Genomic DNA, 25214 nt, shown 5'->3' on the forward strand with positions numbered 1-25214 from the left:
TTTGTTTCCTCATCTATAGAATGAGGGTAGTGATCACAACTATTTCATTAAGTTGTGTGAGAAATGAATGTAATGATGGATGTACAGGGCAAAATACCTGACACATGCAAGAACTCACTAAGTGTGAGCTATTCTATCTTTATTACTATTAACGTCAAGGTAATCACCAGAAGGATAGCCTATTAAGGAAGAAAATACTTTACACCAGTGGTTCTCAAAGTGTAGCCCCCAAACCAGCATCATCTGCATCACTTGGGGACTTCTTAGAAACGCAAACCACCCCACTCCCTCCAACTCCAGACCTACTGAATCAGAACCTCTGGGGTAGGGCCCAGCAATCTGTGTTTTAACAAACCCTCCAGTAATTCCAGGCAAACTAGAGTTTGAAAACCATTGATCTCATTCCATCATCTGTTGAAGCCTCCTGTAAACTTTTGCAGCCAGAGAACTTGAAATTTTCAGGAAGACTGCTAAAATTTTGTTTTATTGACTGAGAACAATCAACTTGAAATCTAGCCTTGATTCTATCAGCCAGTGATGCTGAAGAGAGAATCCCTGCCTGAAGTCCCACTAGCTTTATAAGTACACTGAAAGCAAGATTGTGGATTGTCATCTATGTGTTCCCCAGCATCTCACATGCTGTCTGACAGGCTGTAAACACTCGATAAATATTCATTGCCTGAACAATGAATGAAGAGTTAGGAGAAAGACTGGAGATGATTATAGCATTCCACCAGCAGATAAATGCAAATCTAAGGTAATCTAATTTAGGATTTTGCTTTAAAATACTTGCCTTCTAGAACTCAGGGGACAATAATTTGCTTGGCTTAGTCAGCAATGTAAGCATATCTTATTAAAATGTACAACTTCCAACTGAAATTTGAAAAAAGGATCAACAGTGATTTTAAAACCTTTTAAATAACTAAATTCCCACTGAAACTGAATTTGGGGCAGTAATCAGTTAGCCCTTGGATTAAAGAGACAACCAGAAGAAAACAAATGGACAAAGAAGGATTTTAGCTATAGTTTTAAATGCAATTCTGGGGCTAGACCCTGAAAATAAAGAGAGGGAAATTACTTTCTCCCTCTATGTATGTATATACATATATATATATGTATATATAAATAATAATAGAAGTATAAATGATCCTTTATACCCTGAAGCAAGACAAAAATCCAGATTAATCAAAGGAAAATAAAAAGACTATACTGAATATAATTTATTAAGGCAGGGAATTATAAAAATTTTGTTTAAGAAGGTTTCAATAATTCCAAATTTCAAGTAATCTGCCTTTCTCATTAAACTAATGTATTTAGAAATCAGCAGTCATTATCTAGTTGAAGCACCACATCTTCTTATAGAAAAATATCTTTTCCTTTAAGAATTAGTACATAAAACTAACAACTGCAATTCTGGGAGGCACAGGAAAATTAAATGCAGTTTGGCACCCATACACACCTAGTGACTCCACAGAAAAATATTAAAGTAATAAAAAAGTGCCAGCAGCAGTAATGCCAGGATCATCCATATTTATTTTGCTTCTTGTATTTGACCATCTATCAGTGTGAAGAGCCCTCAGTCAAAATGAATGGTTTTATCAATATTCTCAGCAAAACATATTTGGTTTCATCATTGTAAGATCTACTGCCACCAACCTTGAAAGTTTGGTCTCCTGGCCCAGGGACACTACCTCTCTTGCAGATCAGTATAATCTGATCAAAAGCATATATTATCTAGAGCAGCTCTATACATTAGAGAAAAAGAGAAAAGAAAACTGGGTGACTGACAGCAGTTCCTTGGTGGCACTTGATGAAATAATGCAGCATTAACTAATGAATTAATAGGGATATTGGACCTATCATTTTTTACTTTGGGATTAGACGTAATGGAAGACCCTCGGGCACTACAGAAGCAACATCCATTCATTTGTAAGTAGGTTGAGAAAGATAAGGGACATCCTAAAGAGCTTAACTTACTCTCAAGGAGAACTTACTGACTCATACATTCATCTGTTCAGTCATTCATTTAGTTCTCTGTACTTCTGTACTTGGGTGCGCCTCTAGATTTACTTTAGTATTTAAAAAGTAGGACAATTGACTTGTCCGTTTTTCTCTGCATTCTATTGACTCTCTTTTTGGTGACTGCAAACTTTTCAAGGATTTCCTTCTTGTGAGACATTTAGAAACCTCTCTAATCTTTCTGAAATTAATAAAAATAGTTTAAAAATATTCCTCTTTTAAAATTTGACAATGTTCCCTCCCTTTATTTTTCCACTTAAAAAGGTTACTTATACACTACAGCAGTGGTTGTTCACACTGTGATAATGGAAGAAAAACTCAATACTCCTTAAAGAGTCACATGTCTGCTGAATCTTTGCACAGTTAAGGAGAATATAAATTTCTAATATTGAAATTAAGGAATTTGGGAGCTGAAGAATACAAAAGGTACCTAAGAAAGAAAAAAATGCTCCAACCTCCCCCAGTGTGTAATAACTCCCAAAGCTCTATCTGAAGCCCAGTCTCCTTTCTGAGCTCCAGGCTGGATACAGAGCTGCCTTCCTGACACTATCGTTCTGATGGTAAAGAGGTCTGCAAGGTCTTCTCATACACATCCACACATCCACACACACACACAGCATTTGCCATCATGAATTCATGAACTGGCCTTTTAAGAGTGGGCCTTTATACGGGAAATGAGCTGGCTTCTCCATCTAGAGATACTCAGGAGACTGTATCAGCAAATGTTTTCTTTCATGCCTGTTTCTAATGCCAATCAATGTTGCAAATAGCAGATGACAATTCTGATCCTCCCAGATGCTAGCAGTGCAGTTAGGAGCTGTCCTCACTACATTCTCTGCTTGCTGGCTAGCACCTGAAGGAGCAATTTTATTACTTGCTTAGATTAACTGATGAATATACATGCAGAGGTCCTTTTGAGAAACCTAAATAGTTCTGCAGAAACTATGCATTTGACCCAAAGAATAAAATGGCCATCAGTAACTACAGAGGTGTATTCCAATACTTCACTATTGGCTCACTAGCACCTGAGTCTCTTCATTAGGGATGAACCTCAGACCACCAACTGCTGGGCAAAGATGACGCGAGATTACAGGACAAAAACTGAGAGATGGCTGTCACTGCCACAAGCTGGGACCTATCTTTGATGTGTGTAGTTAATTCCTGCTGTAACAGGGTCTTTTCAATTACACATAATAAATCACCTCATTTAAATGACTGGGATTAGGTGATCAGTACTGTTCCTTTTGCTTTAGCAACCTATAAGATGAAATGTGAACTCACGTAGCCTTGAGGGAAGTGAGTAAGTCAGGCTCTATGATCAAGGACTAATAAATACCCCTCAAGACGTAACAATGGTTACACATGCTCCACAGGCACCTGAGACTTAACATGGCCAAAACCAGTTATCATTCTCCTCCTAAAATACCCTGCTCTTCTTCCTACTGCCATCTTTCCATGACTGGTGCCATCTGCCCGACCACATCTAGACACCATGTCCTACCATTTCTAAATCCTATTTGATTTACCACCCTGAGTTGTTGGGTCAGATATAGTAGTTGAAAGTGGACATTTAGCAGGTGAGGCAAGTTGAAAGATGGAATGGACCACCGTGAGGAGGCAGGGGAAGTCAGGAGGAGGTGGTAATGCTCTCTGTCCTTCAAAGAGTCCTAGGTAGTGAGCTAACCATTTCCGGCCTATGTGGGTGGAGCATGTGTGTCTGAAGGAGATTCAAACTGCATGTCCCCCTCCACAGAGATCCTCTGTACTGACATACTTTTTTTCAATGGTTTCTTGGTACACTGGTACACCAGAAGCTGTCAGGAAGTACCCTTGGAGACTGATAATTGCTGCAAGTATTGGCTGGCTGCTGAGAGACTAGTAGTGAGAACTACAGGATGTCATATTCCATGTGACGCCACCAAAGTCCTGAGAGACTCTGCAGTTCTTGCTACCGTGCTGTCTAGTGGAGTCCCAGGGACAGGAATTGAATGCAGGCCTCTCCAGCCACTGCCACCTCCTTCCTCCCTGAATATAGCAGCCACCAGAACATGTAACCTTGAGAAGTGTGAAGGTCAAAGCCAGCAAGCTGAGTTCAAACTAAGCCGCTGGTTAAAGAGACAAGCTAGAAAATGAGTTAGAGAATGGAGATGTGGGGCAGGGAGTCAAAGCACCAGGAAAGTCAAAAGTGAGAAGAGGCAGAGTTGCTCTGGGTGAATTCTGAGGACAAAGTGTGAATGCCTGTTGGGATCTTTACCTGCTCCGAGAATTCTGTTATTGGGCAAGCCAAGATCATTCAGATGGTTCAGACAGGGAGCAGAGCAGCAAGTTGAGGTGGTTCATGCTCAAAATCCATGATTCCACTGTGTTGTAACAGGTAAGCTCATCTGCGGAGGAAGAGAGACTGGGATGGGTAAGAGATTCCCCAGAACTGTAGATGTCTGAAATAGCCTCAGTGGGAATGGAAAGGGGGTTGACCAGGGACACACAAGCAGCACCCAGCAACCCTGGGGACCCCGTTCAGGCTGGAAACCACACATCTATTATAGCAGCCTTACACTTGAGTGTGTGGTTTCCTACAGTGCTGTTGAGCAGTTTCAGGAGGAGAGGGAGCCAACTGCAGAAGTGATGAAAGCTTTGCCATAAACAAAGTAGGGTACAGTGGTTATACAAGATAAGGGAGTGAGGGAGAAGCAAATGAACATTTACTGTGTAGGTCTAGATTGGAGAAGAAAAGAAGGTGGAGGGTTACTTCTGTTTCAACTTGGCTGAGCCATGGTGCCCATTTATTTGGTCAAATGTTATTCTGGATGTTTCTGTGAGGGTGTTTTCAGATGAGATTAACATTTAAATCAGTAAACTTTAAGTAAAGCAGATTGCCCTCCATAATGTGGGTGGGCCTTAGCCAATCAGTTGAAAGCCTTAATAGAACAAAACAGTGACCTCCCCCAAGCAAGGAGGAATTCTGCCAATACACAGCCTTTGGACTTGAACTGCAACATCAGAGTTTTCCATGGGTCTCCAGCCTACCAGCCCACCCTGCAGATTTTGGACTTGCCAACCTCCATCATCATGTGAGCCAAGTTCAGTAAAGGTAACAGAATGTGGGAAGAGAAAGAATGGTAAATTACTAAATCCACAGTTAGGGGAGTTTCAGAGTTCAGATGCAGAGCAGATCTGAATGAGAACAAAGTCAGGAGAGTGGAGGCAGAGAATGAGGTGCAGGTGCGTCTCTGGGCTGTCTGCCCACATGCACACTGAGGCAGTGCACTCAATGAGTGTGGGAGAATGGAGAGAGAAGACTGCGAGCCAGGGTGCCCGCAGACAGGGAGGGCTGCCTGCTCACATTCCAATGGCTCCTTATCACCTCTAGAGAATGGCAGGAAGCCCTTCATGACCTGGCCCTTCGCCCCTTGCTGGCTCACCTCTGCTCAGCCCCAGGCCAGCCCAGCCTCAGCCACCCTGACTTTCTCATCTGTGGTGTGGAAGACTAAACTCTCAGTCTTCAAGCCTTTGCACATTCCACTCTTCTTGCCCTTCTTAGAAGGGCAATTCACTCCCCCCTCCCCCCACCCCATTCATACTGGCAGCTTCAAATGAAATAAAAAAGAATTCTCACCTTGACAAGCACGCCTAATAAACCCAAGACCATCAGGGCAACAGTCTCTTAAAAGGTCAGGAAAATTTCTTCCTATACTCAGTAATTAGCTGTACCTTGAATGAAACAAACTGCACTTTTCTGTGGAACTGCAAATTCCACACATCCTTTAAAAATTTTCAGGCTGATCAATCCAGATCACAACCCAGGATTTGAGCTTTCAAGATTTATTGATAATTCAGGTAGCATCAGAGAACTGTATTAATTACTTGCAAAGATGATAACAGGTGGCAACAGATGGACTCACCTCCAAGCTCTTCATTATCTGCAGGCCCTTGCCCACTGCCAGACTTAGAATCTCACTGTTTAGTGCAGAGACATGCCCTCTGCCTTGATTTCTTTTCCTATTCTTGATTTTACCCCCTATAGCCTCTCTTGAACTTAGTACTTTATCTAAAAAGTGGTAAATAAAACATGAGCCTGGTTTTAACTTTTAAAGCATAAAGTAGTTCAATAAATAGAAGAGTGGATGGATGTTAATCAATTACACTTGATTCATGGCTTTCCAACTGATACCTGGATCAGAGACTCTGGCAGTAAACTTTAAGGAACCAGGAGCTCTGATTTCTTTCTTTGGCCTGAGAAAAATTCACCCCTTTGGCTCATTTTCTTCCCTCCATAAAGATTGTATGGTGGTGGGGAGAGACCTTAGGGGACTGGAATAACTCTATTCCAAGTAGCCACCCTTGCATGTTTGCTCATCTTCCCAAACCACTGTCTTCAAGTTCTCCCTAGTAATACAGACAACAGCATCATTATAGAGTCACACTGATGAGCAGAGTCGTCCACAGGTGACCCTTCTTTTTACATTAAGCAAGCTGAAGCTCTTAGTGGCAGACACAAAATATGATTCCTTGCTTTCTTAAACTAAATGCTCTCCTTCTTTAATAAACTCCTCATTCACTGTGAAATTGAAAACACAGCCTTTTACTGATGACCAGATGGCCTAGCAAACTTAATCAATTCAAGCACTCCACACTTCCTCCCCACTACCCTCCACAGTGGGGAAATCAAGAGGCAACCTCCTTATTCCTCCCAGATGCCTACCTCTCTCGAGGCCTTCCCCCAGTCTTTATTCTTTAAAAAGAGCAATGGAGTTGCGAGAAAGCAAATATTTCTTTAAAGCTCTAAAATAAATCTTTCAGAGGAAGGTAAAAGTAAATGAATAAAATGAGTCAAAATTATACTTTCACTAATATTTAATTCAACAAGAATGTCACTTACGGTTATTCTAATTTATCTGGTATAGTTGTTTCAACTACAATTTCCCTTCAAATTCATATCTAGTATTCCAGACAATAAAGCAAAGAAATTCTGATGGGTAATGTAGGGCAATGTGAGTAGAATCATACCTCCATCAGTTGATATCCACTTAATACTATGGACTGTTCCAGCTAATAAAAGCTTATCATGATTCCTGAGTTTCTTTGGGTTTATTTTTCTTTGACAATCTTACCTAGGCAAATTTATTGAACTTCCCAAACCTATTTCTTCTACCCGAGGAAATTGGTACCTTAGGCTTGTCAATATATGAAAAAATAAAGGGAAAGAAATTCATGTTGGTAAGCTACTTTCCTGCACAGATAAATTGACTACCAAAAGGAATTATTCCCACAGTTAGGTCTCTCACATCATCAGGAAATCTACCCTCTCCCCCTTCCTCAAACCAGTTTCGGAGATGGTGACTAATGTTCTTATTTACATGGGAACTGATAACTCCTTCATTTATTGTTTAAAATAGTAGCATGTTAGGGTTGCTATGAATTGTAAAGGAAAATTAGCTTGCAACAAGGATTTTTATTAAGAGAGTTGTGAAGTGAAACCAAAACTGAAGTGGCAGCAGCTATTCTGCATTTGGAAAATATGGTCTCAGAAAATGTACAAGCAAGTCACATACACACTTGTTTCTAAAAGCTCAGGACACTAAAGTGTTCCCCAAAGCATGGCAATAAAGCCATCATTCAGAAATAAAAGTGGATTATACAGGTTCCAGCCTAAACACTTAGATGGTGTATTTTCCCATCCTTTCAATATTTCTTTTTTTTCTTTTTTTTTTTTTTTGCGGTACACCGGCCTCTCACTGCTGTGGCCTCTCCTGTTGCAGGGCACATGCTCCGGACGTGCAGGCCCAGGAGCCATGGCTCACGGGCCCAGCCGCTCCGCAGCATGTGGGATCCTCCAGGACCGGGGCACAAACCCGTGTCCCCTGCATCGGCAGGTGGACTCTCAATCACTGCACCACCAGGGAAGCCCTCAATATTTCATTTTATAAAAAAGCAACTTGACTAAATAGCTCCTGTGTCCTATTCTTTACTAACAGGAAGTGGTTATTATGAATCTTCATTTTTTATATTCATTGTAAAATTGGAAGCTTTAGATAAATACAAAAAGCTTGTTTATATGAAAATTCCTCCCTAGAAAGGATAAGAAATCCTCCTGGTTCAACAGAAAACAATTACTAATTCAAGACAGTAAAAACTCTCTCCTCACCATAAAAAGGCATAAACTAATAAAAAGTTTTGATATTTTTGTTTATTGGTGATTTTATGCATACTATTTATAAAAATTGGTTAGTGCAGAGGGAGACTAAATAATGTTAATTGTTTCAAGCAATAGTCTGAATGCTAATTAAGAGTAAAGAGATAGACTTAGAACAATGTTTTTTCCCTCCACAAAACATTTTAACTAGAGGGTCATAGGATATTTATTTTAAAACTTTCTAATCAGTAAAAGAAACATTTCCTTGGTGCAAAAAAGGAGCAAACATCACCCAACATTCCTTATAAATTCTTCAGCAAGGAAAATTGGGCGTAATAGAAAAAAAAAGAGCACAGATTTTTGTTCCTAAAATAAACTTTATGCAATCACAGGAAGCACTTAGATCCCTTTTTTTTTCCTCCTCTTGCAGGAAAATGAAACAATCTCTGGGCCACAGAAAATAACACAAGTTTTAGAAAATCCCTGTGGTGTGAGAGAAAAAAAACTTCAAGTGAATCTCTTCTGAGTCCCATCAATGATGTAAAGGACAACAGATGTTCAAAGACTCAGGTACTTCAAGAAGAAGTAATTGATTTGTACTGGCGAGAGTGATGACTCCATCAGAGGTTCAGGAAAACAGGACAGCAGAGAGTCACACACACAACACTACAATCAATATGTCTACACACAACTAGCTCCTGGCTTCATTTTGGCTAAAACAGCAAGTGTAAGAAGAGTAATGATGGCAAGAAGTGCAGAAGAAAAGAAGCATAAGAGGGGAAGAAGAAAAAGTGGATGGGACTATTTTATTTTAGATTACCAGCACGTTCCACTAAAAATTGGTAAAAATATGGGCATGCCAATCATGGATGGGGCAATTTAAGAAAAATCAATTCATAACTGTGTATACATACGATACATATGCAAAAACTCATATAATGCGATTGGGCAGAAGAAAAAGTTTATAACATTTTCATTAAATTTAATTATAGGTATCAAGAGAATATAATACTTTCTGCCTTAAAAGTACTTTTTCTTAGAATATCCAGTTAGGAGGGTATTTTTGCCATTGCTACAAAGGGCACATTAGTAGGCAAACATTTGTATAATCCCACCATAGACTTATCAATTAAGTCCTTCTCAGGATGAAAGATCAAAATATAGTTTATACAGAGTAAATCAGGAAGAACTTCAGACCTTGTAGAGATTTCTCCCTCTGTGGCTTTAATGTAAAAGGTGATTCCATAAAATCTTCTTAAGACCATCTATTTGGACTGTGACATTCCATGACCACACCTTGAATTTAACAGGTCATAAATAGGATAATAAAATAAGTTGCATTCAATAGATTAAAAATGTAGTTTCACATGACTTTTTAGACTGTTGGGTTTTGGCAACAGCAACTAGGCAGAATGAACTGCTAAATCATTTACGGTGCCAAAATACACATTTCACTTCCTCATGCTCTTCCATCACCCTTCTCCAGCCCTGGTTCCCTTAGGGCGCTCTTCCTGTGATGGTTTTCCAGCTGGTCTCTCTATTTTCCCAATTTTGTTACTGAATTCCCCTCCCTCATACCCCCAGCCCATCACCACGGCCCTCATTTCCTACATGTGGCTGGATCAACCTTTTAAAAATATGGCTTCCATAAGTCACTTCCAGAGTCAAGAACTTATGAGAGCCAGTTTCTTCATTACCTGACTGAGATAGCTGACACATGCATGCACAAACACATATGCATGTGTGTATGTTTTAATGCAGGTTGTAGCTTTCCACATACACTTTTTCTTTTAACAACATAACCCAGGGATCATCCCATTTCAGAACACATGGAGGTGCTTTATCCTCTTTCAAAAGCTGCATGATACTCTGCTATAGGGATGTTCCACAATTTATTTAACAAGGCTCTGTGGAAGGGAAATGGGTGGTTGACTGAGTAGGAGGAGGAAATACATTTTTTTCTACAAATGATATTTTTAAGGTTACATCATACACACAAAAGAATATGTACAAGTGAATATGTACAAGAAACAAAACAATATCAGTGACTCCACCCATCCTCCCAAGTTAAAAAAAAAAAAACAAAACTAGTTTACCAACACTGTATTTACCTCTCATGCCTCACTCCCCTGTCTCTCACCCTAAAAGTAACTCTTCCCTGATTTTAATGTTTATCATTCCTATGAGTTTCTAAGAAAATTTTATCATATATGTTTATACGGCTAAATCAGAAATTGGTTTTGCTTGTTTTTGAGCTTTATAAGATGTCTTTGCAAAGGTGTTGCTGAGATAGGATCTCCATACTGTAAAGTCTTCTGTAACTTGCCATTTTTGCACATTGTTTCTCAGATCCATCCATTTTTTAAAAGTAGCTGTAGTTCATTCATTATCACCACTGCAGAATATTCTACTGTGTGACTACACTACAATGAATTTATCCATTCTTCTATTGCCAGACATCTGGGTTATTTTCAGGTTTTTGCTACTCCGAACAGTGCTGCTATGAACACTCTTATATGTCTTCTGGTGCATATGTACAAGAAATCCTCTAGGAAATACCAAGAACAGAGTAGTAGGTTATGTGACTGTAATATTATAACAAAGTGTTCTTCAAAGTGGTTGTTTACCGTTTTCCCACCAATGTCTACGATATGTCCCTTCTAATACTTGGTTTATAAGGCTTCTTAATTTTTACAATCCAGTGAGTATAAGTGGCCTCTCATTGGTTTTTTTTTTTTTTTTTTTCCTCCGGTACGCGGGCCTCTCACTGTTGTGGCCTCTCCCATTGCGGAGCACAGGCTCCGGACGCGCAGGCCTAGCGGCCATGGCTCACGGGCTTAGTTGCTCCGCGGCATGTGGGATCTTCCCGGACCAGGGCACGAACCCGTGTCTCCTGCATCGGCAGGCGGATTCTCAACCACTGCGCCACCAGGGAAGCCCTCATTGGTTTTGATTTGTATTTTCCTGATTACTACTGGGACTGAGCTGCTCTCTTATGTTTACTGGCCATTCATGTTTTCTCTTCTGTGAAATGCCTGTTTTGTTTCTATTGCCTAGTTTTCAATTAAGCTATCCTTTTTAAATTTTCTTACTGATTTGTAAGAATTCTTGAATTCTTAGGAATAACTAACTAGTTATAGGCGCTGCAATATGTTTCCTCAGTTTACAATTTATCTCAATTTCTATATGATGTCCTTTACCAAAGAGACATTCTTAATTTTAATGTAATGCCAAATTTATCAACCTGTTCTTTTTTGATTAGTACCTTTTGTATCTTGTTTAAGAGATTCTTCACTCCTAAGGTCACAAAGTCCTATATTTTCTGCAAAATTTAAAATTTTTACTTTTAAAATTGATTTTTATATGGCATAAGGTAGGGATCCAATTATTTCTGTCCCAGCACTGTTTCCCCAATGATCTGCAATATTCATTTTGTTGTAAATCAAATATTCAAATATGCACACACTGTTTCTAGGTTCTCTATTTGTCAATTTTCTATCTTTTATTAACACTATCTTAATTACTGTCAGTTTATAGTGTCTTGATATCTGGTAGGAAAAGTTGGCCTCCTCGTCTTCCTGCTTATTTTTCTTCTTCTTCAGGAGTTTCTTAGCTATTCTTGGATCTTTACTCTTCACGTAAATTTTGAAATCAGTTTGTTAGGCTCTATTAAATGGGAGAATTATTTTTCATGGAACGTCTTTTTATACCTTTAAAATTTTGTCTGGAACACATGTATTGTAGATAAAAATATATTTTTAAAATCTTATGACTGCTTGCTGTGTCAAGGTCGAACTGCACTTCATGTCATTCAAGGCCCTCTATAATCTGATCAGTTTTTCCCATCCTATTATCCTATTACCCATGACATCCAAATAAAAAACTGCATCTCTAAGTAGGCTAGTTTTCCCACAGCTCCCCAGGAAGACACTATATTCCGCCCACTTACACCCATTTTTTTGCTCATATTATTTCCTCCTATTTAACCCCCTATTCTTCAAACCTGATTCCAGATCTTCTTTCTCCAACCCATTTCCCTAAAACTTCTAATGTACTTAGAGTTTGGCTCTTATTCATTTTAACATTTACTTTGTGATAGTTTAGTGTCCTCAATTAAAGTAGAAGCTCCCTATGGACAAGTATGGGCTGGGAAACAGTTGAAGAAATATTTTTGATTGGTTCTTCTCAATGTTAGATGGATTTTAGACTAATCACTATTGTTGACCTTGAGGTCCAGTCACAATAAGGCCTTTTAGTTTGAATATGTTGGCTTTCTTTTGTACTTGATCTCAGTGAGTAACTAGATTAGTGAACTACAAGAGAAAGCCAGTAATTAATGGAATTTATTTGCAAGGAACTTTTACAACATAATTAGAAAATACTTTCATCCGCAAAGACAGCCTAATAACACATTCTCATGGTGGTTTACAATGTATCTGTATAGTCCTCCATCTGAAGAGATGATAAAGAAACAACTGTGTGAACCATAATTAAACCCATTAGGCACAGTGTGAGAAATGTTTAAACAACAGTTCAACAGCTCCAACACCCATATTCTACAAAATGTTCTTTTAATGCTTGAAACAGATACAGTTAAAGATAATTTATTGTTCCTATCTTATATTTCAAAATAAGTAACAAAAAAATCATTATTGCTTGATACATTCAATTTGTAAAAGACAACTGATGTTATTGTAGAGATCCAAACTAACCTACAGTATTAAAATTAATAAAGGCATGGGGTATAAATGAGCTAAAACAAAAAATAACAACTACAGAACTTTAAAATATCTACAGAAGATTAAAAATAATAAAGAGTAGGAAAGCAGTTTGCAAAATTGTTCAAAAACACAACCACTTTTTGTCTTTTTTTTAAATTAAAGGATATTCTTTTGTTTTAAACATCCTTTATGTATTAATCAAGTTATCTGTTGTTATGAACCTGACATTCCTGGGAATAAAAGTCAGCTACTTTTCAATTAATAAGTTGAAAGTATGGCACATCAATATTTATATAGGCCATCTAATTTCAGACTTTAACAAGGTTTTCAAAGCATTGATATACTTTAAACTGAAGATTGGGTTTAAATGTTATTATTCAAATAAGAATTTCTGATTAGAAAAGTGGTCTATGACCAAATTCTATACTATACTCTATATAGACTTTAAGTCAAATTATTTTTAAATAGCTTTAAATGTGAAAACAATTTGCTGCTTCAGGTCATACAAGCAGACATGGCAAAAGTAAGAAAAGAAAGCAAATAATTGAACTGATTATGCTTCAAGTTTCCATCTGAACTCCAAACATCAGTAGTCACTCAGACTGGCACAAGGAAGAGACAATGCTCATCTAGTTGTTCAAAAAGGTATTTTTAGTTAAAAAAACAAAGAGAGACTTTGAAAAAGGGATTTGAAAACAACTATACATGGAAACTGTGACATTTCAGGTATTTAAAAAGAGTTATCTTCTTATAAAAATACTATTCTGAAAAGTACAATCCAATATCAGAAAGTAATTCATGAATACATCATTCTTTTTTTAATAACCTTATTGAAGTATAACTGATACACAATAAACTGAACATATTTAAAGTACACAACTTGATGAGTTTTGATCTAGGTATATAACTGTGAAAACTTCACCATCATCAAGTTAATGACCGTTCCATTACTTCCCAAAGTTTCCTCATTTCCTTTTTAATCTGTCTCTCTCTCCATACCCTTTCTCTCCCAGTACCCATCTCCAGGCAACCACTGATCCACTTTGTCTAGTAAAGTATGCATTTTCTATAATTGTATGTACATAGAATTACACAGGTTGTACCCTTTTTGTCTGCCTCATTCATTCAGCACTATTATTTTAAGAGTTAATAATTCATTTTAATAATTTACTCTCAAGATTTAATAATTCATTTTAAGATTTAATAATTCATTCCACTTTATTGCTAAGAAGTATTCTATTGCTTAGTTACAGACAATTTGGTTTATCCATTCACCTCTTGGTGGACATGTGAGTTCTTTCCAGCATTTGGATAATATAAAATAAAGCCACTAGGAATATTTGTATGTAAGTCTTCATGTGGATATATATTTGTTTCTCTTGGATAAATATCTAGGAGCAGAAGAGTTCGATTGTATGGTAAGTACATCGTAAACTTTTTAAGAATGTGCCAGACTGTCTTCCAAATGTAAATGTACTATTTTACATTCCCACCAACAGTGTATGAAAGTTCCAGTGGAGTCACATCATCATCGACACTTGGTGTGGTCAGCCTTTTTCATTGCAGCCATTTTTATAACTGTGTAGTGGTATATCATTGTGGGTTTTTTGTTTTGTTTTGTTTGCATTTCCCTAATGACTAAAGGTGTTGAGTATTTTTCATGCTACTTTTCAATGATATATCTTCTTTGGTAAAGTCTCTAGTCACATTATTTGCCCATTTTAAAATTGGAGTTTTTGTCTTCTTATTAATGGGTTGTAAGTGTTCTTTATATAGTTTAGATACAAATTATTTGTCACATATGTTTTACAAATATTTTCTCCCAGTTTGTAAATTTCCTTTTAATTTTCTTAATTATGTTCTTCCAACAGCTGTTTTAAATTTCTGAAGTACAATTTATTAACTTTTTATTTTATAGATTTATAGTGATTTTCTGTGCCCTAATTAAGCAATCTTTGCCTAACTCAAGATCATGAAGATTTTTCTCCTATGTTTTCCTTTTAGAAGTTTCATAGCTTTAGATTTTACATTTAGGTATATGATCCATTTTGATTTTATTTTTGCAGATGTGTAAGGTACAAGGCAAGGTTCATTTCTTTGTAAAAAGATGTCTAACTGACCACAATTGCTGAAAAGATGATCTATTCCTCATTGAATTTCCTTGGTACTTTTCTTGAAAATCAAGTTGTCGTATCTGTATATGTCTATTTCTGAACACTCTATTCTGTTCCATGGATCTATCTATCTTACACCAATACCACACTGTCTTGATTACTGTAGCTTTATAAATCTTAAATCAAGTAGTGTAAGTCCTCTGACTTTAATTTTCTTTTTTGGAAACTGTTTCAGCTCTCCTAGACCCTCTTAGTACCATATAAATTTTAGAATCAAGTTCAGTTTCAACAAACGAGACTCCTGGGATTTTGATTGGGATTGCATTGGATATAGATCAATTTGGGGAGAACAGATATCTTAACAATACTGAGTTTTCCAAACAATAAACATGATATCTCCCACCATTTATTTAAGTTTTCTTTGATTTCTTTTATTAGTGTTTTGTATGTCAGCATAGCAGATCTTGCACATATCTTATTAGATTTATATTTAAATATTACATGTTTTGTATTATAAATTGTACTATTTTCATTTCAAATTCCAATTGTTCACTGCTAATATATAAAAATAAAATTCATTTTTGTATATTGACTTTGGATACTACAACTCTAATAAATTTACTTATTAGTTCTAGTTACTTCTGTGTATATTTGGGGAGATTTTCTCCATAGACAATCATGTTACTTGTGAAGACACAGCTTTATTGCTTCCTTTCCAATATGTATGCTTTTATTTCTTTTTCTATTGCACTGATATGACCTCCAGTACAATACTGAATAAAAGTGGTGAGCCTGGAGAACCTTGCCTTGTTCCCTTTCTTAGGAGGAAAGCAGTCTTTCACCATTAGTTAAGATGTTAAGCGCAAATTTTTTGTAGATGCCTTCTATAAGAGTGAAAAAGTTGTCTTTTATTCCCACATTGCTGAGAATTTTTATCCTAAATGTTTAATTCTGTCATACGCTTTTTCTACATCTTTTAGAGAAACATATGGTGCTTCTTCCTTGGCCTGTCCTTCTTCAGTTTCTTTTTTTCTTTAATCTGCTGTTTACACTGATTGATTTTCAAATGTTGAACCAACCTTGCATTCCCAGGAAAATGACCCCCTTGGTCACAATGCATTACCCTTTCTATATAATGCTGGATTCAATTAAATAATATTTTGCTGAGGATTTTTGTATCTATGCTCACGAGGAGTATTTGTGATTTTCTTGTACTGTCTTTGTCTGGTTTGGGTATCAGGATAATGCTGGCTTCAAAAAATGAGTTGGAAGTGCTCCCTCCTCTTCTATTTTTTGGAAGAGTTCGTGTAGAACTGGCATTATTCCTTTTTTAAATGTTGGGTAGATTTTGCCAGTGATGGCATGTGGGACTGGAGTTTACTTTGTCAATTTACAACTACAACATACATTTCCTTTGGTGATTTATGACATTAAAGTTATTTCTTTTTTAGTGAGCATCCTTCTTCATTCCTGGTAATGTTCCTTATTCTGAAATCTGCCATACCTGATACTACTATAGCCACTCCACCTTTCTTCTGATGAATGTTTACACTGTATATCTTTTCTATCTACTCCTTTTAATCTATTTGTGTCTTTATATTTGGAATGAATTTCTTTTAGACAGTATAGAGTTGGGTCTCGCTCTTCTATTCACTCTGACAAGCTCTGATTAGTCTGTTTTCAACATTTATATTCATTGTAATTATCAATAAGTTTGGATTAAAATCCTCATCTTGCTAGCTGTTTTCTATTCATTCTGTTCTTCATTCCTTTTATACTTCGATTTCTGCTTGCTTTTGGATTATGTACTTAGGATTCCATTTTATCTCTACTACTGGCTTATTATTTAACCTCATTTTAAAACATGTTAGTAGTAGTAGGCAGTCAACTGTCTTTTAGAATGATCAGAAACAAGTCAATAAGTATTTTTTAATATTTATTTTTAACCATTTTCAGAGATCTTCATTTCTTTGTACAGATCAAAATTTCTATCTGGTGTTCTATTCCTTCTGCTTGAAGAACTTCCTATATAGCATTTACTATAGTAAAGTCTGCTATTAATGAATTCTCTTAGCTCTTGTCCGAAAAAAGTGTGAATTGTTTTCACTGAGTGCCTTTGAGATTTTCTCATACTTGTTTTTCCAGCAGTTTTAATATGATATATCTAGGTTTTTAAAATCCCACTTGGAACTTTCTGAGTTTCGTTAATTCCCTAGTTTAATAAATTTTATTTTATTTAGAGAATTCTTAGCAGTTAGCTCTTAAAATATTTTTTCTGTCCCAAGGTCCCTCTCTTCCTATTCTCCTTATGAGATACAATTTATCCCCAGCACTTGTGTGTATGCGTGTTTTAAACTGTTTATACTCTTTGTACTTCAATTTGGGTACTTCCTGTTTACCTATCTTCCAAGTTCATCAACACTTTCTTCATTTGTGTCAAGTTTACTAACGAGCCCAAGATATTCTTCTTCCCTGTTACTGTGTTTTTAAATTTCTAGCATTTCTATTTTACTTGTTCTTATAGTTTCCATCTCTCTGTGAAATTCCTCATCTAATCAAGTTTGTTGTTCACTTTTTCCATTAGCCCCTTTAACATACTAATTAGCCATTTAAAAGTCCTTATTTGATAGTACCAACATCTGAGTCATCTCTGTGTCTGGTTCTGTTAAATGTTTTGTCTATCAAGTAGGGGGTTTATTTTTCTTACTTTTTATGTTCTATAATTCTTTCATTAAATACTAGTTATCACGAATAGGACAGTAAAGACCAAGGTAAATAGCATTTATAGCTGAAAATGGGCATGCCTCTTATTTTGCTAGAAACTTAAGGTGCAGCACTGAGTCAATTTCATCAGAAGTTGATCTTATTTAGGTTTTGTTGTTATTATGGTTAAAGTGTACCACTGGCTTCAGATCTCTCTGGTATTACCTTGTGCTTAAATTGAAGGATAGGGTTGCCAAAGGATTTTTTCTTATTGCTCCTGCTCTACCCTTAGCTTTTGACCTTCTCTGTTCACATTTTTGCTCCCTCCTCCAATAGTAGACTGCTGTTGCTTGATACTTAGTGCCTGCTAGCTTGCTGTGGGGCAGTAGGTTCCTAGTTGTCCTGGCTCAGCCTCAGTTTTGGGCAAGTCCTATGTCCCTGAGCCTTGGTCATTGGGCTTTCTTGGTGGTCCTCCTCCTCCTCAAGGATAGGATATTTTTAATGGTCCCTGGGGCCAGGATGTCTTTTTCTTCCTATTCCCCTAGGAATAGAGGGTTTTTCTGTTTCGTCTCCCCAGTCAGAATGGGTCTTCATCTGATGACAACAAGATTTGTTACCCACCCCCAGTGACTTACAGTATTTGTTCCACAGGGAAGGGAGGTCAGGCAGGGCTCTGTTTTTCTCACAGAAGCAACTGCTCTCCTCCTCCAGGCCTATACACTAAGAAAGGCTTTTTTCAATACCCTACCCCATGCTCAAATCTTCTCTTAGGTACCCAGTGAAGTCCATAGAGAAAAGCCTATAAGTGGGTGTAAACTCCCTTTCTGTTAGTAGCTTCCAGGGGTTCTAGATTCTCCTGTTATCCACACTCAACTTTTAGCAATGTGTTAAAAATTTTTCACTGAATTTGTCTTACCTGTTTGTAGGGAGCTTGATGTCTTTCATCTGTGCTCTGCCAAAGGTGGGGAAATCCTTACATCCTGTCTCTCCTTGGAGGGCTCTGTCTTTCCTTACATTTCAGGCTACTACGTTGCACTGTAACTTAGGTTCTCTGGTCAGTTTAATTAAAAGTTTTGATTTTGTAGATCATACAGTTTTTTCTTATTGTAAGGGTGGGTACGATGTTCTTTCCAGTCTTCTCCATCCTAAGCAAAATTGAAACTCTCCAGTACTTTGTTGTTGTTGTTTTTTTTTTTTTTTTTTTTTTTTTTTTTTTTTTTTTTTTTTTTTTTTTTTTTGTGGTACGCGGGCCTCTCACTGTTGTGGCCTCTCCCGTTGCAGAGCGCAGGCTCCGGACGTGCAGGCTCAGCGGCCATGGCTCACGGGCCCAGCCGCTCTGCGGCATGTGGGATCTTCCCGGACCGGGGCACGAACCCGTGTCCCCTGCATCGGCAGGCGGATTCTCAACCACTGCGCCACCAGGGAAGCCCTGTTGTTGTTGTTTTTGAACTTCACAAGCTGGCCCTAAAATTTATATGGAAATGCAAAAAATCAAGAATTGCCAAAATATTCTTGAAGAACATCAAGGTGATGATAAACAAGACAGTGAGGTATTGGTGCAAAGACAGACAAATACACCAATGGAAAAGAATACAAAGCCCAGAAACAGACCCACAGAAACACAAACACTTAATTTACAACAGAGGTGGCATACTGCAGAATAGTGGAGGGAAACACAGTCTCACAAGCAACAATTAGATGTCCACCTGGTGAGAAACTTACACCCACCTTACCTAATAACTAAAAGGCCAACTCCACATGGACAGTAGAACCAAAATATAAAAGGAAAAACAACTCAATCACTTCTACAAGTTAATATAGGGTAATATCTTCATGACTTTGAGGTCTATATAAAAAAATCAACAATCATAAAGGAAAATAATGATAAATTTGAATACACTAAAATTAAGATCCTTTGTTTATCAAAAGATACCATTAAGAGAGTGAAAGGCAAGTCATGGAGGGGGAAAGATATCTGCAACACATAGACCTGATAAGGATTCATATTAACAATATAAGAATATATACATGCTCCAACAACACGTTAGAAAAATGGGTAAGAAATTTGAATGGTACTGCACACAAGAAGATATTTAATTAACCAATAACTGTATGTAAAGGTGCTCAACTTCATTTGTAATCAGGGAAATGCAAGTTAAAACCACAATGAGATACTACTAAACAACTACCAGTAATTCCACTCCCAGAAATAACTCGGCAGAAATTCAAGCACATGAACACCAAGAAAATATATACAAGAACGTTCAGAGCAGCATTATTTGTAATAGTAAAACACTGGAATCAATGCAAATATCCATTTAGACAGTGGAATGGTAAGTTGTTTATTCAAACAATGGGATTCTCTACAGCAAAGGATATGAATTAATCATAGTTATATGCAACAGTAGACATGTATCTCAGAAATATAATACAGAACAAAAGCAGTCAGTATAGAGCAAAATAAAAGCAGTTAATATAGAGCAAAATACTGTATAGTTCCATTTAATATAAATTTCAAAAAAATAGTCAAAACTATAATGTTTAAGGTACAGACTTAGGTGCTAAAACATCAGTTTGTTGTTAACTTTGTAAGGGAAGAAGAGGATAGTGATTGTGAAGGAAAACACTGGGGGCTTTGGGGATGCTTGTTGTGGTCTACTCCCTAACCCAGTTGGTAGTTACATGGGTGTTCACTTTGTACATAATTAATTGACCTGTATATTTATGTCTTCTGTGCTTTACTGCATATGTAGTATACATCATAATAACCTCCCTTCACTTTCCCTCCTCCCCCCAAAAAAAACTTCTGGCCATTAATGAACTTATTTTTTACTAGAGGTGCTTCAAATAGAGTGGTAGACTTATCTGAAATATATTCTTCAGTTCTAACTTTATAGGATACTAGAAAGGTATTTTGTGTTTCCTTGGAGTCTGGTTGGGGGGATTCTTCCCCTGTTTGGAACTGAGAGACATAGAATCCAGATAATGGTTCAAAAAAAAATTAGCTTTATTACTGACAAAAAGCTGGATTAGAGGGTATGTGACCACAATGGGCTATCAAATACCTTACCTCTAAATTAGATGGACTTGCTCACCCAAGTCCAAGGTAGAGGTGGACAGCTTCAGGCTTTCCTGTAGCCTACCTCAGAAAGCTCAGGATTTGGCTGAAATCAAAGAAACATAGATATAAAGAAATTTGCCCATGAGTCACTCCTCTTTCCCCAGGATGAAGTGAGTGGGGAAGCTTGCCTTTCCCTCCTGGACAGGGGAATGGAAATTCTCTACACTCTGTGGGAATGTGAAGAATGAGGAATAAATATTACCCCTAGCAACAGGCAGACTAACTATACTTGATAGCGTATTTGAAGTCAGCTCTCTGAAGCTTAGCAAAGGCTACCAGGGGCAAAAATTTTAGAATAAGCTTCATTCTTGCTCTTAAACCTACTTTCCCCTCCTCCACTTTTAAATCTGGGTATAAACCCCAACCACATTTTTTTTCAGTGGCTTTCCTGGAAGCATCTGCAGAGACTAGTAAGTGAGGGAGAAGGGAGCAGGTGATTATATATGTGAATCTTCTCTAAGTTGTATATTTATGAGTGAAGTCTATCTTTCCTGTTTCTCCATGAGATGTATTAAATTCTGGTACACAACTTTAAGCACCTCTGGAGCTTATTTAAATTATTCTTTTTCCAGGTCAAGTTAAGCTTGGTTGTTACTTGCTTTTTCGTATTTAGAAATACTCAATGATTATCTACATTGGCCTTCTTCCAAAAAGACAATAAAATACAAATACATGTCTACAACTTAAAGTTACTTCCTTTTCAGAGTGATGAATGATGATTACTGTGTGTCCACAAATACTTTTATTCATGATTTTAATTAGCATGGATAATTTGGTCCAGGAGATTTCAGTTCAGACACAGCAGCGCAAATTTGCTTTTTAAAATTATACTCTTATTTTTATTCTGAGATAATTGTAGCTTCACATGCAGCTGTAAGAAATGATACAGAGAGATTCCATTGTGCCCTTTACCCAATTTCCTCCAATGGTAACATCTTGCAAAGCTGTTGCACAATTTCACAAGCAAGATACTGACATCCATAGGTCATGACACAGAGCATTTCCATCCTCACAAGGATTTCTGATGTTGCCTTTGTATAGTCACAAACACAATTCCCTCCCCCATCACCAATCCCCTCCTAACCCCTGGAAACCACTAATCTGTTCTCCATTTCTATAATTTTGTCATTTCAAGACTGTTTTATAAATTGAATCATATGGCACAAAACCTTTTCAGATTAGCTTTTTCATTCAGCCTAATTATCTGGAATTTATCCAGGTTGTTGCATGTATCTATAGTTTGTTCTTTTTTTTAATCACTGAGTAGTATTCCATGGTATGGATATACCACAGTTTTTCTAACCATTCACCCATTGGAAAACTCTGTGTTGTTTGGTTATTACAAATAAAGCTGCTATAAACATCCATGCACAGTTTTTTATGTGAGCATAAGTGTGCAAAAACATGTTTATAATGACATGAAACTCTTTACCTAATTTTCTGGCTGTTTAACTACAGAGCAAAGGAACTCAGGCATTTGCCAAAGGTCACAGACCACCTCCTTGTAAGTGAGGATTAACTAATGACTCTTACCAGTACTTGCAGGTTTATAACCTTGGGAAGCCCTTGACTGACTCTCTCTCTTTCTCTCTCAGCCTCAACCAGACAAGATGCTTTTCAAGGTGTATTCTTTGAAATATGAACTCCAAGAAATGTTCCTAAAGGGGAGGTTGGGAGAGTTCATGGTCAAATAAGTTTGAGGAAATTCTGAATACTATAATCCTATTCCTCTTTTGAAATAAACAAATGCCCATTGGTGTACAAAAGGAAGGATCCAGTATCCAACTGCCCAAGTTCAAACCTCCAATTGCTAGACAGTAACCTTTAGGAAGACAGTTAACTTTCACATATCTCAGTTTCCCCATCTGTAAAGAGGAAATAACAATGGTACCCCACTCATATGAATGAAAGATTAACTATAAGGACACAAGAAAACACTTGATAAAAGTTAGTTATTATTATTAGTATTGCCATCATAATCAGAATCATTATGATCTTGTTAAAAACACACATGTCCAGACTCCACTCCTGGAGATTGAGATTTATTCAGTCTAGGGGAGAGTCTAGTCCAGATTAAGTAGTAGAGGTTTATCTGGAACAAGAATGTGCCCAAGATAGTACTAGAGGCAGGATTCAAACCCAGACCAAACTGCCTGATGGAGAGATGTCACACTTAACATCCATACTCACATTCAGTAAATTCTTTAATTCTGTAGTCGGGCAAAAAGAGCACAGTTCTCCCCTGAACTGAAGGTTGGGCTTGTAATATAAACTCATGATTCCTTAAGGGGTAGTTCAATAAAATAAAATGCAGTTCTGTGATGCTGGTACACAACAGCTTGCAAAAAACATATCCTAAATGTAGCAGTAAGCATCAGTATGTAAAAACTTTATTTGTTAAGTCATTGTTTAGCAAATCAAATTTGAAGATAAGACATTATTTCTTTAGAAATACAAGAAAACAACTATGATTGCTATTATTTCTGTAGATTTCACCACCACACTGCTGATTTCCAAAGGTCTTACTGTCAAGCACCAGGCGGATTTCCTAGACACCTGGGGAATCACTCTGGAGGTGGTGGCAATCTTCTTACCACTTCGGTAGCAATCCTTAGGTAGGCTTTGGCCTGGAAAAGAACAGATTTGTTTGTTCTATATTTCTCCCTAGTAGACATCAAATGACTCACAAACCGTTTGCCATAGCTGTCTCTGAATTGAATAGTAGAAAGGCTGAAAGAGATGAGGAAACTCAATAGTTAGAATATACTGCTGTGAACACTGCATGTAGGGCAGGGGAGAAAGGGGTTTAGATTATTTGGAAGGTGACTTTCCGAAAAAAATATTTAGTAGCGGCAATTACTGTTTTTCAAACTCTAACTCCCATGTCAGCAAACTAGCAACCCAGTCTAGCTGCAGAAAACTTACACATTCCTCTTATGACAAATTGATATCTTGAGTTAGATACTGCCAAACTTCTTTGGCATAAGGGCTATTAGTCATTTTTGAAAAGGCTATCTATTACCACCCTATGTTTATCTTCAGAAAGCATTTTCTTTATTCTCTCTGACAATGGTGTCTAATACCAGCACCAAGCACCCCTAGGCTCCTCCTTTTGGTGAGATTTAAGTACCATGCAAGAATTCTTGGAATCAGTTGTCATACTCTTCATCTCTGGGACCCCAGTACAACAGAACACGAAAAGCAGCTCCCAGGCGCTAAGTGGGCCACAACTAACCTAATGCCTGCACAGTCCAGTTAGAACAATGGTTATGGCATTTGCATTTTAAAGTTTTAAACAACTGAAATGTAAATACTACTTATTTCTCCTATCTTATCTATAAAAAGTAATGTAAGACAATAGTTAAGATTTTCTAGAACCAGAAATTTATACATTTATATATTTACTGTTGTATACATACTACTTCTTCTACTACTACTACTGCTGCTACTACTACTGCTACTACAGGAAGTAATGGTAATAGCTAAAATTTACTTGAGTACTTAATATCTGCCAAGTATTATTTCAACTATCCTCAAGTTACCCTAAGGGTAAATTCTGTCACCATTCCCACTTTATAGACAAGGAAACCAAGACTGTGAAAGGTGAAGAGTCTTGTCCACAGCATCATAGCTAGTGTGAGATGAGCTGGGCTCTGAACCCAGGCTGACCAGCTCCCTGACTCTGCATGGTAAAAGGACTGTTTGAGTCTTCTTTACCCTGACTTGATGAAGCGCTTAACTGTGTTTCACACATCTTGATTTTTTAAAACTATGCTTGAAAGTAAATATTTCCTCCATTTGGGGAAATATTTTAATATAGACCTCTCTGTATTTACATTATGAAGTTGATATAATGTATTAAATCAGCAATTTGAAAAACAAAAGAATTTTGATATAATATATAATTATATATATATATATATATATATATAAAATCTTGTACCACAAAGAGAAACCCATATTTGTAACTCACATCAGAAACTTAAATATTTGCCACATATTAAGATCATAAAGAAAGAACAAAAAATGCATATACACACACACATATTTGTGTGTGTGTATATGTACCTGTATCTGTGGATACATATGTATGTATACATATACATATAAACAAGGAGCTACTGTATAGCACAGGGAATGATGCCCAATATTCTGAAAAGAATTTGAAAAAGAATAGATACATATATACATTAAAAAGAAAAAAAGGTTACTTACATTTCCCCCCCGGGGGGTGGTGAAAAAAGCCAGTCATGTCTGTTATCTCTCAATCAACATGTTGGAAAATTGTTCATTATGAAAATCTTAAATGATATTAATTACAATAATGACAAACCTTTAAGTGTATGTTGTCTGTATGTATATTGCCATGCTACTTGTTTCACTGTTGAAACATAAAATATATG

General features: G+C 37.0%; 1 protein-coding gene across 11 annotated transcripts in view; it reads right to left on the reverse strand.

The window, feature by feature from the left end:
* NUBPL (NUBP iron-sulfur cluster assembly factor, mitochondrial) overlaps window positions 1-25214 on the reverse strand; it is a 530407-nt gene that overhangs the window by 156386 nt on the left and 348807 nt on the right. For 8 of the 11 annotated variants that reach the window (XM_067028607.1, XM_067028606.1, XM_067028608.1 and 5 more), the window contains one exon: window positions 20011-23438. In XM_067028607.1, coding sequence (XP_066884708.1) covers window positions 23376-23438 — 63 coding nt within the window. In that variant the 3' untranslated portion in view covers window positions 20011-23375. Of the gene's footprint in view, window positions 1-4273; window positions 4404-18606; window positions 18862-19118; window positions 19155-20010; window positions 23439-25214 lie in introns of those variants that run through there. The other 3 variants (XR_010839581.1, XR_010839583.1, XR_010839582.1) reach the window with 3 other exon arrangements.

Source organism: Kogia breviceps, chromosome 3 (genome assembly GCF_026419965.1).
Source record: "Kogia breviceps isolate mKogBre1 chromosome 3, mKogBre1 haplotype 1, whole genome shotgun sequence".
NCBI classification, from domain to species: domain Eukaryota; kingdom Metazoa; phylum Chordata; class Mammalia; order Artiodactyla; family Physeteridae; genus Kogia; species Kogia breviceps.